This window comes from Nyctibius grandis, chromosome 1 (assembly GCF_013368605.1).
Source record: "Nyctibius grandis isolate bNycGra1 chromosome 1, bNycGra1.pri, whole genome shotgun sequence".
Lineage (NCBI taxonomy): Eukaryota > Metazoa > Chordata > Aves > Nyctibiiformes > Nyctibiidae > Nyctibius > Nyctibius grandis.
The window spans coordinates 11,547,996-11,566,193 of NC_090658.1; the positions used below are offsets into that span (position 1 = coordinate 11,547,996).

The 18,198-nt window shown below is 46.0% G+C and overlaps 1 protein-coding gene across 8 annotated transcripts in view; it reads right to left on the reverse strand.

Annotated features, from left to right (window-relative positions):
• Positions 1-11,984, reverse strand: part of EHBP1 (EH domain binding protein 1) — a 240,952-nt gene extending 228,968 nt beyond the window's left edge. For all 8 annotated transcript variants that reach the window (XM_068406149.1, XM_068406140.1, XM_068406131.1 and 5 more), the window contains exons 1-2: positions 11,729-11,984; positions 10,236-10,630 (exon numbers count right to left, since the gene is read on the reverse strand). In XM_068406149.1, coding sequence (XP_068262250.1) covers positions 10,236-10,339 — 104 coding nt within the window. In that variant the 5' untranslated portion in view covers positions 10,340-10,630; positions 11,729-11,984. The remainder of the gene's footprint in view (positions 1-10,235; positions 10,631-11,728) is intronic.
• Between the last annotated feature and the right edge of the window lie 6,214 nt (positions 11,985-18,198).

The following is an 18,198-nucleotide window of genomic DNA, read 5'->3' on the forward strand; positions in this document are numbered from 1 at the left end:
CTCCCACAAAGGGCTGCGTGGAAGCACAAACTGAAACAAACCCCTAGTTCCAGGAAGAGGGAAAGAGGTCAGGCTGCCAGCAGCTTTCATCCTTGCAGATTCTCCACCGTCTAATAAAAGGCAGAATTACCGGCTTTTTACCTGCAGCCACAGGGGCTAACCATGACTCCTCTCTCCTATCCAGGGGCCCTTTGTCACAAAACCCATAGAAATAATAGCTGGAGGTTTCCACCCACATAAGCATTGGTTGAAATTGTCTGCTGAAACTTTCCAATGCAACACTGAATTTTTCTGGTCAGACAGAAAATTCAGACACATTTTAACATCACACGAGAAAACTTTTCCCCTATGAAGCAAAGCTGAAAATAAGGGAGAAGCCCAAGGTTCAAAAATGACAACGCAGCAAGGAAACTCCTTGTGATCACCAACAGCATGGCCCCATCAACCACAAGAGTGTTGTGTGCCCAGAGAAAAGGTATGTCCTAGCTCTCTAGAAAAGGGACAGCAGTGTCGCTGTGGAGGTATAACAGGCTTTGAATAGGCAGCATGGCACAGGAAGCTGCCACAGGCCCCCAGGTAGCAGATGACATGTCAGGGGCAGTCCCCTCGCACCATCCAAGTCTCTGTATTACCATATTCTGGCATTCCCCTCTTGTGCAGCTGCAGCTTTCAGCTGGCATAGCATTTACCCCACAAAAGAGGGAAGAGAAACATGGGGGCAGGAAAGAAGAGTTGCCTTCCCCCGCCTCTACTAGACAGTCTTACAGCCATGGACTAAAGGAGGCATCATGTCTTAAGCACTAGATGTTTACAATTCTAGCAGTATGGGTCAGCACACACTTTGTCAACCCTCTGTCAAAAAATCCCACGATTACATCAGCCACTATGAGAATTCAGGGTGTTAAGATTACTGTTGGTCATCTTTCAGTTCAGAATTAAAAAAATCAAATCCCATTTACTATATGAAAAAAGGAATCCATGGGAAAGAAAATAATTCCTTTACTGTTTTAAGATTGTCTGTGCTTTGGTATTCTGAAAGGGTATGCAGACACTGGAGCTCAAAGCAGCCATCTAAAGGGAGGAAAGTAAACAATTGTAGCAAGAAAATGAAAAACGGAAAGCAAAGCCTACAGCCCCAAATTCCCTTTTCTACATGCACAAATCCCAAAAAAGGGGGGTGAAAACACCATCGTCATAGGTATTTTTAAAAAAGATCTTTTAAAAGCGTTAACAGTAAACAGGAACCATCCCAAATATGCCTCAAAACCAAGTAACACTGTGCTAGATTCTTTTGCTTTTTGTGGTATGAGAGGAAGTGGTGAAAAATGGGTCAGGACTTTCTCATTTTTAAAATTTTCTTACATGTCAAAGATAAAGGAATGCAAGGGAAAGTTTTATGAATATTCCCTTGCTCAACTTAAGAGAGACTTATTACAAGTACTCTATCCAGTTAAGATCTGCACTTGAAGAGAAAAAGGAGTTCAAAAATCTTGTTCTCTTGAAAGTTTTCCACTGCTTTATAAAAGTGCTGCTCAGGTTACCTACAGGAAGAGACAAACCACTAAATCAGTTTTCCAAGAGACAGTAGGTATGACCAGAAGAAAAATACAGCCAAGCAACTGAGAACACCCGAACAGACTCACCCACCTGCCAACATGGCCTGAGCTATAATCATGTCAGGTGTTACCAGGAGCTGTCAAGGTTAAGTCCTCTGCTAATAAACCACAGATAAATCAGCAACAGGTTGGTTTGGAAATTTACAGGCTGCTGAGTTAGATCTTTGCTGGAAAAAGAGAATTAAGCTGTTTTGACAGCTCTTTTCTGTTCTTTTAAATCTCCTCCTATGTACCGCCATAAACAAAGGGATTCAGAGTTTACTCAATGAGCAGTCACTGAAAGTAAAGGAAGTTCACAGCGTATGCTGAGTGGCATCGTACAATGTGCTGCCAACTGTATTCAATGGTCCAGATTCTCCAGTTACTTCATTTAATATGGCTTTTGATATTAACAGTACTGGCTATGCAAATACTTTTCCCAAGCACAGCTGGGAGGGGAAAGTCAGTTTATGTCACTGTATTTAAAAGCACAGGCATCAGTGCATTAGTCTTAGCCTTGAAGAAAGTTCAAGACAGCTATCATCTTAGGGCATCAGGCAGCAATGGATCTAATTGAAAGCCCAGAGCTGACACTGGGAATGTCTTTGGTCTGCCTGGCCTACAAGGAAGGTGATGGGGCTTGTCCCAACAGGTGGAGATGAATATATGCTCCCAGCAAAGCTGCACACCCATCAAAACATACATCTGCCACCGGAACAGCCAATGCCACCCATCTGGCAGCCCCAGACAACTCTGACCCATCAGACAGCAGCAAGGAAGCAAACATTACTTCTAGGGTGAAGAGAGAGGAGGCAGTGAACATGGAGGGTGACTGGTCATTACAGGTGCTTGCGGAGGTGGCACCAATGAAACCAGTGGTAGTAATGTGGACCATGGTAATATGGCAGTCAAAACTGATGTGATATGACAAGAGTCTTAAAATGCCCCCAATTGTTTTAATTCCGTTGCCCTTGGAACTAGAAATTATTTTGCCCTTGTGATGTTTGGTCAGCACCACAGTAATTTTTCAAAACAGATCCATTAGAAAAGGAAGACCAAATCTGCTAGCATGCTGTTAGGCTCTGATACAGCAGCTCACCGAAAACAAAGCCCACAGAATGAGTGCAGGAGACCAAGCGTGCACATGAAATAAAACCCAAAACCAGTTTGTGCTGAAATAAACACACAGAGCCACAGAGATCGCAGTTCAGCAGCTGCAGACAGTTAAGCAGCTGCAGAGCCTGGCCATAGCTTTGGAGTAATCCTCAAGCAAGTCTCCTTAAATAATAACAAAACAAATAAAAAAGAACCCCCAATAACTACTCTCCACTACAAAGAGAACCTCAACAGGCGAACAAGAATTACTTCTGTGCTGCTCATCTTTACAGGTTTGCAGGCAGCTGGAAACTATAGTTCAGAAGGGCCTGCACTTCTGATTCATCTCAACGGCTTGTCCTTTTGGAAGCCCTACAGTGACAGCACAGGGCACTGACTCAGGATCCGGCTGATTTAGCTGGAGCACTTTAAGATGCTCTTGCCCACAGCTGTGGCTCATCTCAGCCCTCTGGCAGATTTTCCTCCCGCTGCATCAGGGCAGTGTCAGGGAGGTGCGTATGCTTCCCAACTGCTGCAGTTCACGTTCACCTTACAAATCGGAACTGCCATCAACTTCAGTTAACACCAACACACCAGGCAGCCTTGCTGTCACCCTGCTTCGGGGCAGAGAAAGGTTACTGCTAAGGGACAGTGACATCTCAGCCCCACTCTTGAATCCAGAAAGCCTCATGAGTCAGAGCCTTAGACAACAGCAATGTTAGTTATGTTTCTGCTAATTTTAGCTCATGCTTAACCCACAGTTCCCAAGTCCCTGCAATGCCTTTCCAGGTGCCAAAAGCCACAACTACCCTATACCTCAACTGCCAAAACATACAGCTTCCCAGCTGAGAGGCTCTGATGCCCTTACATAAAGTGTATGCTGCAGAAATACATTTTTCAAGTAAATACAACAGAAGGAAGAAAACAAGGATGGTTTTATTTACCCTATTGCTGTGCGCATATCTTAAAATAAAGAACAAAAGTTCAGCTGCATAGTTCCTGTGTTTCAGAGTCCACTCCAGGACATGCAGAACAGATGTGGTGGAGAGGGTGGCCTGGAGTGCCCCACAGCAAAGTAGCAAACAGCCTGCCAGGGCCAGCTTCTACCCCAAGAAGTAAAAGGAGAGAGAGGGGCAAGGGAAACAAACACACACTTCACACACTGCCCTCAGAGTAAACTGGGAAAGCTTTTTTGAAGTAAACAAACAACCCCCCCGCCCCCGTATTCTCAGAAAGCCACCCAAGCAGAATGCTTTTGCTACGGTAACTGAAGGGTTTGTTTTATAAGAAGAGTTTCCTCAGCTTTAGTCAACCTTAGCAGCCTCCTCCTCCTCTCCTTATTCACACTAAGCTGTGAAAGGGAACTCAGCTCTCTCCAACCAATTAAAAACTAATTGAAGCAACAGACTGGCACTATACAGCCTGAGCACTGAGAGACTGAAGCCTCGGCTCAGATGAGGCCTACACAATGCCATAATATTTCATTTTATTTAACCTCATAAACACAAAGAGCTGAAAAAGAGTATTCACAGGGATCCAATCCTGAAAAAAAAAAATAAATCTTTATTGCAGCTCAAGTCTGCTGGGTTCAAACGAACAGTACACATACTTTACTGTATGCGTGTAACAGTGCCTGCAGGAACAGAGCCAGGTTTTATTTATTTGTAAAGCTCTGTGCGAAAGTTACACACACACTTTTGTTTGAGAAACTCTCTCAAAAAATAAAGCTGTGTTAGAACGTACGTTAGTGTATTTTATTTATTAAAGGAGACATCCTCACCCCTTTAAATGAATGAATGACAGACCATTAAGATGGATTTGTCTACAACTTGGATATAATCTAATCTTTTCTGCTTTAGACAATTATCGTTGTTACTGCTAGGACAGTAAACTACAGAAAGGAATTGCTGGAACGAATTCTGTCTCTTAAATAAAATTCAGAACAAGTATTTATGACAAACCCAAATCTTTCTACCTTACAGATACTAAACATCATGCCTACTTCTATCAATGAGGTCTTTTAGGAACTGGACACAGAGTTTCAAATACCCTCAAAGAGTTGCTGCAAACAGAAAATGGGTGTAAGTACACAGCACTGATGATCTGAAAAAGTCAGCAGCAAGAAGGATTTCACATACACCCGTACCTCTCCTATTGAACTCGTACCTCTTCACTGCACAATATGCAACCAACAGTTTTGAAGAGAAAGCCCTAACTTGTGGTCCATGGAACAGACATAAGGCTATAAAAGGGGCCAGGTGACTAGCTTGGTAAGGTAAGGAATGAAAGCAGCTAATGTTAAGGAGTCAGGGTTGGTAGACAACCTCCTGACAGAAGTCAGGCAGAGAGCTCAAAGGAGCAGATCTACTCTTTCTAAAACTAAGGATTTTCTTTCGGACACGAAGAGGAAAGAGGTGCAAGGTGGCAGAGGAGAACTGCTTTTGCATGTGGACAGTAAGTGTGTTTTAATGACTGTAGGAAGAAATGGACAATACTGACCTGTAAGGCAGCTGGTGATGATTATTTGGAAAGAGTAAGTTTGATACACAATTTAAGCCCTCAAAAAGTCCTCAGTCAGAACTGGAAATGAATGGAGAAGAAAATGCTGAAGTGTATTTACAGGTGGGGTTTATTTGGTGTGAAATCAGAGATCTCAATGAAGAGTGTGAGGACAGAGTATAATTTAATTGAGAAGGAGGAAAAAAAAAAAAGCTAAAAAGCAGGAGAAATTGCACAACGCTTTCCCTGCACAAGCTACACTTGTTACGGTATACCTACACGGCTAACACGCAAATGCAAATCTGACCAAAAGCTGAGAAGAGCAAGCCCACGGCAAAAACCATGGTGCACAGCAAAACTTACTCAAAGAGATCCTGAATTCACCTGTAACTGTATCACTTAGTCACATTTCAATGCGATCATCCTCAATAATCAAAAGCACATAGGTGCTCACAAAATCCCCTCTTCACAGCCTTGCAAAGCAATGAAATGAAATGAACTATTTGACAGCCTGACCCTGTACAGGCAAGCCCCAAGGATTTCTACAGCAACCAGTTAACTCCAGTTCTTTGTAGCCTTCAGCACTGAAGAGCTTGCTGGAAAGCAGCGACCAGAAGGCAAGCAGACTGGTGTGAACCGTGGAATCTCAAAAAGCTCGTTTCTCTCCCATGCACAGTGCATGCCAAATCTTAAAATTCCTGCAGCATCCCGTTATGAAACTACAATAGAACAGAAAAACAGATGGCCAAAGCCTTTTGGAAAAAAAGACTAAGCATTACTTCATTTCCAAAAGAGAAAGATATATATTTGAAAATACAGAACCCACTTCAGACCATACCTAATTGATACAAAAATAGGCAAATTGCCTCATGGAAATGAAGCCTGTCTTCAGTTAAGGTAGCATATAAGAAAAGTTTAACCCTTTTAGAACATCATGGCTCACTGTACTTTTAAGCAGGATTTAAAAGCAAAGCAGTTCACATAGGAGATGACAGGTATTACAAACATTGTAAAAAATAACATATTTCTTTATCTCTAAATCAACTGCTGAATGGCAAATCCTGTAGAAAAGCCTCCTCATGTTTACTCTTTTCCAGCGTTTTTAAGCAGTCAGCACCTACATTCAGGTGAGCAGCTTTCTCGCTCATAAAAGCATCTAATGGACATCATATTAGGAACTTGGCAACCTCAGCTCTGTAAGAGTTAGGCCCATCTCTGTGGAAACCAGTCAATACTACACTTGAAGCCCCTGTTGGGTCCCTGACTTGTGAGACATCACACAAAAATAAGGAAACATAAAAGCCATCCTAGAGAGCTCATATGTTCAGCATTAGGTGCTTCAGCAACTCTGTAAAACAGCTATCACAGCTTCAGGTCCCAGTACTGGAAGTGATTTCTGGTCCAAAATAGTATTTTCCTTCTGTGAGGCTCCTCTGCTGAGCCTGTGCCTCAGACAAGCCTTGACTCAGTCGCCTGAACACAGGCCTCCAGCAGCTGAGGAGCCCCAGGGTACACAAGAGATGCATGCTGGGCTGGCAGGCTTGACAGGGGATCAACAGGAGACCTGCACTTCTCCAAACTGGCAGCTGGACTGGCAGGAAACCCAAAGGCATCTCAAACAGCGCTAGACACCAGTGTTCAGGCAACTGAACCGGGTCCCCTGTGCAAGTCACAGCATTACACCTGCCAGCACACTCCTGTCCCATACAGCAACAGTCTGCTCCAACAGCAGAATAGCAAACAATTTTTTTTGTAGAAGCCTAAGCAAAATGCATGAGGCTGATTTCTGGTTTTATTCAATGGTTCTGCACCGAGGAGAACGACTACATTAAATCTCTTCTACCACAAATAGTCCTTCCAGGCCAGGACTACAGCTCACTGGTGAGGCTGGGTGGAAAATCCTGCGCTGCCCCAGCTTATTCCAAGGGTAAGTGGAAGATGACACGCTTCAGCACTGCGAAACAAGTGCCTTTCAAAAAAATCAAGTGCTTATATGATTAATGCAAAGCATGACGCTTTCACAGTAGCCACTAATCCATATTAAAGACCAACACTAAATTTATTTATTTATTTTTAATGAAAGGCTCTAAATGAACCAACTGCTCAATTTTTCAGAAGTACTGAGCAGCCACAATAATTAGGTCTGGGTCAGCAGGAGCAGCCAGAATGCCACAGAAGCGACTCAGTCCTGTTAATTACCTGAAAATAAGGTTTTTCTAATGAGACAGTGACAACACTGGACACTCCATCACAACCCGTCCCCCCCTAAATGCACCACCAATGAAAAGCTATCATCTGAGAGTGTCTGTCTTTAGTCATTAATAGTGACAAGAATCAGAAATTATAGAGAGCAGAAAAAGCAAGCAAAGGGAGTTTCAGCCCGTACTGGACAAACACTGGTGTACCTAGAGATAATTGTTTTCAGGAGTGAAGCAGCAACACCAGAGTGGTAGCAACTTCCCAGACAGCCAGCATAACTGCAGAAACAAGAGCAGGAGCTATTTTGAACACTAAGCTAAAAAAAAATTAAAATCAATACAAGCTCAGAGGAGACAAAAAGTATTAAAGCCAACCAGAAATACACACAGTGTTGCAAACTGCACATGATCAGTTACAAAAATATTCTAAAACACCAGCCATCTTCTGAAGAACTAGACAAAAGTAAACCTAACAGAAGACAGCAGTTCAGAGAGGCACGCAGCCTGTTTTGGTCATGCACAATCCTTGCTCACAGACACATCTCAGTACAAGTGTGTTTATGACTGCATTGTCATTTATTTTAAAATATGAATGAAGCATTCTTTTCCTCCAGAAATGCTGCATTGTTTAAATGCCAGTACATTAAAATAACTTACTGCTTACTACATTTCGATCAAAAAAACTACAGACTACAGCACTGATGCTTAATAATACATATTGAGTGCTTCCAGCAAGAACAGCATATGGAGTTCATTTCTTCAGTTTTGTTCTCACAGGGGCCAAACTCAGAAACATGCTTTAGAAATAGAGGAAGCAGTGATTCTGTCAGCACGTGCAAAACTGTATCTTCTCCAAAGTTAAGGAAAGACTTCATTGAAGGTTCTCAAAATATATAAATATTTACCCTTTTGTTTCATATAGGAGTTCCACTTATGGCAGAAATACCGTATTTTACTTTGCTTAAAGAACATTTTTGTTAAGGTTCTCCAAACAAGAGGAAGCAGAATAGAAAAGCCTACAATCAAATGACTGTGTGGGTGATGTTTTTTCCCTATTGTTATTTTTCCTAGAATTCATCCACATTTCACCACCATACTGTTGGCTTTGTCATAACCAACACAAGCACTGATCTTGCCTACATTTAAATTCAAGAATGTAAACTGAAGGTTCAGAAAGATAACCTAGTTTTAAAAAATTAGCTGCATATATGAGGTTTTGAAAGGCTGTTTCACTACTTCACACACAGGCATTTTGCTAGGTGGGCACTCTAGTTTATGATTAAACAATAAGCTAATTGTTTTTAGAATAACAAGATTGTTCACAAGAGAACTTTTGTGTGTGACTTTTTCTTAAGTCAAGTGAAAGTTCGCTGCAGATCCAATCTGAGCATTCCCCTGCAGCATTCATACTCCAGTGCTGAAGCATTCTGCAACTTCAAGCAAGGAGCGAATCAAAGCGAAAATGAAAGCCAAAAGAGGCTAGTTCATGCAAATACAACATAAAAAGTAATAAACACAATTGCTGAAATAAACCTGATAAACCAAAATTACTGGGGAAAACTCTTTGGCATGAACTAGACAGTAGATCCCATGAGATAATCATGACAGCCTCTTTCAACTTTTAAAATGTTTTTATTTGTAGTATATTCTGTGAAAGCAAGTTCAGCTTCCAAAACGATTCTGTTTGTTAATAATCTTTCAAAACATTTTAGGCAAGAAGATAACTTGTTCAAAAAAAATTTTAACCTGACAGTGTTCCTTTAAGACAGAGCAGCGAGCAGCCTTCCAGTGTATTTGACAGAGATTTCCAACTCCAAGAGACAGAATTTAAATTTGTAGAGGCAATTACTCATAACCAGTGAAAGCAGCCAATGCGAGTGCCAAACTTGCCAACAAGAAGAAAGGCCAAGTATTAGAAAGGAGGCTGCAGTTCATTACATGGCAATGTGAGCATCTCAGTCCACAAGGTTTGGAAAGTACTTTCTCTGTCCCCTGATACTACACACTGACACTAATGTGAGGAATTATGTCAGTAACGTCAATATTCCAAACTTATAAAACAACACTTAAGTATGTGTATAATGGAGATCTTTGCCTGACTACTTAAAAGCTGCTTTAGTCTTCCCTAGCAGATTTATTTAAGCTCATTTTGCACAGGAAGGAAGATCTGCCAGACCCATACCATTGACTGAGTAGTCAGCAGTTAACAGCTCCAAAGCCATCCAACTGGACCACCACTGCACAAAATTCTTGTCTAACTAAACAAATACCTTAGGACAATGCCCAAGGATCTGTCTCTTGCCTCTTCCCATTAAAAGATGGAAAGGAACAAGGAAAAGAAGGAGAGACAAGACATCTTCAGGTAAAAAAGTCAAAACTGAAACGGGTATCCACCCCAGATTAAAACACCACCATCTTCAGGACTGATCTCAGGTGCCTCAGCCAGCTAGCAACAGTGTCAGTAGATAACATTCAGCACCAAGAGTTGAGTTGGAAGTTGGAAAACAGCTCTTGGGAAATATTTAAAAAAAAAAACAACAAAACAAACCGAACAACCAAACCCACACCACTAAGTCACAGATGCCGAGCCAATAAATGCACTGTCTTCTGTATGATAACACCAATGCCAGCTAAGAAAAATCAAGAGTACAGAACAAAACCAACAGGTCCAAAATAAGTATGCAGCAAAGCACTCATCAAGAAAGACAAGCACCCCACACAGCTGCTGCTGCAACGTGCAGGCAAGACCAATGCACGCACATCAAAACACAAAATGAGCAACGTCCTTCCTATTTCAGCACCAGCAACTCACTCCACCACTTGTGTAGCAATATGAGCTGTTTCTTACCATTTTTTGGTGCACTCGACCATCAGCTCTTGGTAAGAGGCCACAAACTGGAACTTGGATGCATGTTTCCCAACACGCTGCAGTCTCTTCCAAACTGAAGCCATGATGGTGAGAAATACCAGTCCTCTTACACAGTAGCAACTCCGTGAATACCAATGTAGGTTTAGGAGTGTGTGTGCTCGATACTAGCCGATTTATATACAGACACAGTAAAAACAGCACGCAAGGAACTTGATGGGATGGCTACAATTCACATTCTGCCTCTCCCTTCTTCACGGTAAATCCCAGTCTAGCTGAATGGCTCATCACTGGTCAGGAGCAGACAGGTAATTGAAAGGAAGTTCTCTCATGGAATCATTATTCTTCACACAGTAGATGATGTGGAGACTGCAGGACTGGAAGACAAATAAGACGGGGGAGAAAGCACTGGTTAATGTACTTCAGACTACACTGCTGCAATCGCACGTGATCTCGTACCTTTCAAACAACTACAATAAACCACAAAAACATACCCCCTTCTTGTTGTCATCCCCCCTGCCCCCCAATTAAATAAATCAATAAGAATGCTGCAGCAATTTCAGGAATGCAAACCACGAGTATGTTTGGAAACATATCAACATGTCCTTTTATCAGCACCATCATAATTGGCAACAACAACAAAAAAGGGCAGGTCAGGGCCACACGGAATCCTTATGAAGCATCTCTGGGAAGCACTGCAAAGTGGCTGAGGTGCTGCCAATACACACCCAGAGGGAGGGACACAAGGAGATGAAGACAAGTTCTTTGTCTTGATGACAAAAGGTGTAACAGTTGTTTCACACACACACACTTCCCGTTCCCATTTCTCTTTCCAAGGAGAAGGAACAGCCAAGAAGCCGGCAAGGGAGTGTTACTACTTAAATGCCTGTGCCAGGGTGAGGAGGAGGATGAAATAGGAAGGGGCATTTCCTGAGCCCTGGCTGCCTAGGGATTCCCCATCTTCCTCGCTGCATCATATTGAAATGGAAATGCCCCTCCATCCTGAACTGAGAAACGCTCATCAGGGAGGTGAAAAGGGAGAGAAGAAACGCAGATAGGTCTTATCCCTCCAAAGGAAAGCAGCATCTCTGATGGGTGCGGAGGAAAAAGCCTCCTCATTAGGAATACGGGGAAGCAAAAGGTGGCCGCACCTGGCGAGAAGGCAGGTCAGGATGGCACCAAAGCTGGCGAGGAGGCAACCTGGGCTCCAGGAATGTCTCCTTGGAGGGGGCCGTCCCCACGGAGCCCCGGGGCGAGGCGCGCCCCGCTCCGCCTCACCAGCCCCTGTCACCCCAGCGCCCAGCCCGCGGGGCAGCGCCCCCCGCCCGCCCGCAGCCCTTGGCCAGGAGCCGTTGGGGTTTAAAAACTAAAACGCCGACGGCGGGGAGCAAGAGGGGAAAGGCGGCCCGGGGAGCGGGAGGGGAAGGGACGCGGGGCAGCGCGGGCGGCTCCCTCCGCGCCGGGGCGGCACTCACCTGCCCCCGGCTCCTCACGGGCGGTCCCCGCCGGGCGGGCGCGGGCGCTGGCACCACACGGCAGGCGAGAGGCAGCGCTGGCGCTGCCCATTACTGCGGCAGCCCCACCAGCGGCAGCGCCCTGCGGCTGTCCCCGTCCTCCCGCAGCCTCACGGCGAGCACCGGGCACACGCCGCTTCTCCTCACCCTCGCCCCGCCGGCCGGGCAGCCAGCCCGCGTCCCGCCGCACCTCACGCCACCACCATCACCCTCCTGCCGGCGCTGCGCCTCGCCTCACCCCAAACCGCCGCTCCCCCCGCCCCCCCCCGCCCGGCGCAGCCCGCCCCCGCCGCGCCGTTGGCCCCGCCGCGCGCCCTCCGCAGCTCACTGGCTGTCACCTCGTGTCAATCACCTGTGGGCGAAAGGGGCGATCCTCGCGCAACAGAGAGAGGGAGGTAGTGAGGGGAGACGGAGCTCGCAGGCGCTCTTCTCCCGCCCCCAACTCAAGGTTTTTCTGATTGGCCGCAGCGTCCGAGGAGGCGGGGTTTTCTCTAAGGAGAAGCTACTCGATAGGTGAGCGCCGCCGCCGGTCAGCACGAACGCGTCCGGCGATTGGCGGCGGCGCTTCCTAAAGCCGCGGGGTGGGCGAGGCGCGAGGAGAGGGTTGTCAGGGGAGAGGCGTGGCCCCGGGGCAGCGGGCAGCGGCCCGCGGGACCCGCCGCCGCCGTCTGAGGGCTGGGAAGTGGCGGGCGCGGGGTGCGCCGCCGGGAAGGGCCGCTCCCGGGCCGGGAGGAGCGGCGGAGGGGGCCGGTGGAGGGACGGGACGGGACGGGGCGGGGGGGAGCCCGAGCTGCCGCCTGTCAGGTGGGCGCGGGGCGGCTGAAGGGAGGGAGCGGCCGCGGGAGGCGGATGGAGGCGGCGGGGGGGGAGGAAAGGAAAATCCCCCGCGAGGGACGTAAGGGCGGCGGGGCCCGGCCCTGAGGAGGGGTCGGTCCAGCGCCCAGGCTGACCCACGTCCTGCAGCACTGGCCCCGGTCCCGGCGGTGCTCTGGAGTTCCTGTGGGGATGGGGAGTTGATGGAAATGAAATGGGAAGGGGGAGCGGTGTTGCTTTGCTGATTTAACTTGATCATGGGCTCTGCGAACTTCACCCAGACATCGGGGTTTGGATGTTCTGCGCAGTTCTGTGTAAAAGTATCTGTGGGGAAGAAGGGGGTGATCCCTGTGAGGGGTGGGCTGGGAATCATCCCATACCCACACTGGCTGAATACTTCTCCTCCAGTGCCATTAAAGGGGTGTCAGGAGCCAGGTGTAAGCCCGTGGTTCCAGCATTAAAATGAAATAATGGTTTATTCTGGTTCAGAGAGAAAATGCCACGCTGCTTTTTGCCCACTTGCCTTCCGAAGCCTCTCCTTTCACCCTTGCAGGCACGTTAAGGCTTAGATCCCAAAGCGCCATTTGCAACAAGTGGATTCCAGAGTCAGGATGACGTGTTTGTGCGAGGTGTTTAATTCTAAACCTATCAGCCAGGCAAGTAAGAAACTCAGCCAGCTGTCAAGTGGAAGCATGGGGAAATTAGAAAGGGAACACAGTGGAGGTCTGAGAGTGGCTGTGAAAGTGAAGCCTCAGGGCTTTGCAGTCCTCCTCTGTGTTCTTTCCCATGACAAACCAAATGCAGGGACTGGGAACTCCTTATCCCACTCTTTTCGTCCTCTTCCCTGAGCTGCTTCTCTCTGTGCTAGCATATCCCAGAGGCTGCCGGCATTCAGTGCCTGGAGTGGAAGGAGAGAAAGAATGACAGTGTGGAATGCCACAGGCCTGAGCTGAACTAAGTTATTTTGGAGAGAGTGAATATTTGGCCTATTAAAAAGGTCAGCCCTTTGCTTATAATGTGTTAGTCTTCATTCCTTCACCTTCCCTCAAGACAGATTTACTTATCCCAGCTGCCAGAGGGCATGCATTTTCTACCTATTAGGAGCTGTCCTGGAAGAGGCAGGGATTTTCCTTCTTAAAGTGTTACACTGGAATGTGAAAGACAGTTGTACTACTCATACAGATTTTCTCAGAAATGTTCTTTTTTTTTTCCTGAATATTTTTGAAGTTACAAGTTGAAGATTTTGCACATCTGTCTAAGATTTCTGTCCCAGCTGATCTGCACACACACAGTAATTCCAGCACACTTAAGGGAGACATTACTGTTTTTTTAAGTGCAGATCACCTGCTCAGGATTTGGGAAATGAGGGCAGGATTTCCAGGACACATCAGACTGAGAACACGCAGTCTGGAGCACACATATGCTTGATTCTGACTTGGAAAATGCCAGATGGAAATCTGGCAGCTGTAAAGTCGATCAAACAAGGTAATTTAACACTCCAGCGGCCCTGAGGAGATCCTTGGTTCCTCATACCAGGGAAATATCAAGTAGTCAGTTGTACTGATTTTATTTCAAAAGTTGTCTTTATTCTGTATATATTGCCAAGAGTTAATCTGTAAGCTTCTCTGATTTATCTTCTGAATACCATGCGGCATCCAGGCTAATTCCTAAGACATCTCTCTGGCCAAGATTTTATTTTCCTCAAACTGAGATAGACATTTTCTGTCCTGTGGATAAACACAGAAGGGCTGGTGGTTTGTTCAGTGACTTGTGTTTCAAACATCATTATTTATTAACATTTTTCCATTTCCTTCATAGCTTTTGGTTTCAAGTTACACCAGGCCTAAGAAGTACACAGCATAAGGCTGCTTTTTCCTTTGTTGTATGGGGAGAATTGTAACACAGGCAATTATCCTACAGATTATCTATTTATTTTACGGTTTTTAAGAGTAGCAATCCTCAGCTCTTGCAACTTTGGGGAAAGCTTTAGGAGATTTCAAAGGGTGTGAGCAATTACTCTGTAAAGAAGGGCGAGATCTTCAGCTGCAGATTGGAAGACAGAGGCCACCGCAGCATTCTCAGGTTACTGGAGCCGAGTCCTACACCAAACCAACTCAAAAGCCCTAGTAACTTCTGTTGGCACCTCACAGCCCAAAAGAATCAATGATTGTCAAAAAGGGATTAGCAAGGGCATGGATGAAGAACCCCATACTCCTTCCCCTGGTCAGAGCACTCTGATGGATCAGCGAGGGACCTCCGTGTTGACTCCATTGCCATATTGAAAAGATCTCATGACTGGTCCTGCCAACCTTAAGCCTGATTTTTGCCAGTGATCCAGCAGAAACCATAGCTCAGCTGTAGAGCACAGTTCAGGATCTGAGCCAAAATCTAGGGAAATAGTCACATTCTTACTTAACCCAATATTATGAGCTTGATGGTGAAAATAGGCAAAGCTAGTGCCCATCAAAGTGCCCAACGCTCACTTTTAAGGTCAATAGCTGAATGAACAACTCTCACATGACTCCCAGAAGGGTTCTCCTGATTATAAAAAAAAAAAAAAAAATGCATCATTTTATGTACAGTGTCAAAGACCACCTCTTCTGCAAGCAGGAAAAGTCATATGATGAACAGGCAGATGCAGTTTTATTATTTACAGATATATAATATGTGTGGTTCAATCTATTTAAACCATATTCCTGTCAAAACTGCTGCCTTCCTTGCCTGAGGAAGGAAAGCTGAGGAAGTGTATTTGTGTCTGTTTGAGCATGCCCTCATCTTTGTCATTCTGGAAAAGGCATGGAGCAGGATGCTGCTCAAATTGGGAAGTTAGCAGGGCAGACCAGGGAGTCCCCAGAGCAACCTGACCTGGTTCTTGATAAGCAGCTGGTTCCACCAAGGACACCCTTACTATGCAAAAATATATTCTCGTGCTCTGTGGCTCCCTTTTTCCCCCTCTATGGTGACACTGAAATATCCAGCCTCCCTAGAAATATCCAATCTCCATAGAAATCCCAATATTTTTTTTTTTCTGGATTTTGAAAATCCTGCACCCTGGCTTTGGCCTGATGGTGGTAGATTGCAAGCCTCCTGGTCCAAGTAGAAGGATGATCTATGCTCTATTTATGTTACTCCCTGTTAAGCTTTAAAGCTATACAGCCTCTCCCTTAGCCTTCAACACCTCGTCATCTGCATGACTAAGGACATGTTGTTCACCAATAAAGAAATGACCTTTGCTACAAACAGCTATCATAATAAATCTCCATTTCCCTGTGCTTCTGTATATGAGCCTGCAGAAATGTCACTGAGGTAATCGACTAATCAGATTATGTCAAATTTGCAAGAGCATTCGGCTTTTTGAGGCAATGGACTATGCACACGAGGTTACCCTTACCTGCCACGTTTTAAACTTTCTTGTATTTCTAGATCCCATCAAAAGTTTGATCCCATGCTAATGAAGGGAGTGGAGAATTTTCCCTGACCTCAGTAGATCTGAGTAAAGTACCATCGTGGTTCCCAATACATGTCACTAACTGGTGTGTGATGCCTTAAAATTCAGTTCTGTAACAAGTAATGCTCACCAAGTTCTATGGCAGCATGCTTGTCTGCTCTTTGTTTCTTCAAATCCCAACAGTAATTAAAATACATACATATACACATAGCACATCATAAAAATGTATGCAGCAACAAAATAATTTTTTAATCCTCCCTTCTTTTGTTTCTTGTTTGTTGCTGGAAAAATTCCACTCAGCTCTCTTTTCACATGATCTGATGACACCCAACAGCTATTCTGTATTGGAGGGAAAAATGTTTTGAATATTCCCTCTGCTAGACATTGGTGACAATTGCAGGGGGGGAAGGGTGGAATACCCTGTTTTATTTGTGCAATGAAAGCTTAACTGGAGACTGGCAGCTGAGAAAAGGCGATTCCACATTGCAGAACTAGATAGCTCGGTCAGTATCATAGCCCTGTAACAAAAGCATGTAATTCCAGCAATAGTCAGCTGCACTTAAGGCACGAGGCATGCAAACATACAATTTGTTCTTGCCCTTACCAGCAAAAGAAGGAGATTTTAGGATGCGCTCTGGTGGGCTCATGTTTTGTTAACGCTCTGGCATGGGCCGAGGCAGGCAGGCCAGTCGAGTACTTACCTGCTGACCAGCTGACCTGCGCAGCATTCCTAGCCCAGGCCAGGTCCCAGCCCACAGCACTGAGCTGTGTACGGGCACCCACCCTGTTAAACCTCCTAATCCAGGGCCTGCCCCCCAGCTCTGCTGCCAAGGGGAATCCGCAGAGACAGGGGCTGGGTTAACTCACCAGCACTCTTTTTAAACAATTCTTTATTCTCCTGTTCTCCTGCTGTGGCTGGAGCCCACACTTCACAGAATCACAGAATCAATCAACCAGGTTGGAAGAGACCTCTGGGATCATCGAGTCCAACCATTGCCCCTGACACCACCATGTCAACTAGACCATGGCACTAAGTGCCATGTCCAGTCTTTTCTTAAACACATCCAGAGATGGTGACTCCACCACCTCCCTGGCAGCCCATTCCAATGTCTAATGACCCTTTCTGAGAAGAAATTCTTCCTAATGTCCAACCTGAACCTCCCCTGGCGAAGCCTGAGGCTATGTCCTCTTGTCCTATCGCTAGCTGCCTGGGAGAAGAGGCCAACTCCCACTTCACTACAACCTCCCTTCAGGTAGTTGTAGACTCAATAAGGTCACCTCTGAGCCTCCTCTTCTCCAGGCTAAACAACCCCAGCTCCCTCAGCCGTTCCTCATAGGTCATACCCTCCAGACCCTTCACCAGCTTGGTCGCTCTCCTCTGAACTCACTCCAACACCTCAACATCTTTCTTGAAGTGCGGGGCCCAGAACTGGACACAGTATTCAAGGTGCGGCCTCACCAGTGCCGAGTACAGATGGGACGATCACTTCCCTAGACCCGCTGGCTATGCTATTCCTAATAGAGGCCAGGATGCCATTGGCCTTCTTGGCCCACCTGGGCACACTGCTGGCTCATGTTTTAGCGGCTGTCGATCCAGCACCCCAGGTCTCTTTCCGCCGGGCCGCTTTCTAACCACTCTTCCCTCAGCCTGTAGTGCTGCATGGGGTTGTTGTGGCCAAAGTGTATGTGGTGAGACCCTGCTGTGCTTCAGCCAGGCAGCAAGTGCCTCCCCTCCAGGCTCTGTGCCAGAAGGGTACCCAAAAGGCCCATTCCGTGGGTGGCAGCCTCATGTCACAGCCCCCTTTGCGCCCCTGTGAACAGCTTCATTATGCCACCCCAGAGGCACTAGGTACTCCTGCCCTGCCTCACTTAATCCCCACTGCCCAAAGCTTTGTAGGTAAAGTCAAGCAGGCTGGCTCAAAAGAGCAGATGAAAAACATCCTCACCGTGTCTTTCCTTTATCTCCCCTCTCTTGTCTGGCTGAAATTCTTCCCAAACCACTCAGCAGTAAGGGCATGTTGTATTTATCTGCAGACGAGGTCAAGGACAGGAGCCACATTCCTGAAATGCAGAAGCCACAATGTTCAGCCTGTGGAGGCGAGACAAAAGATGGGGTATTGATGGTGGAGACCCACATGCATGGCATTTCCCTATTCTGTACTATAAAACT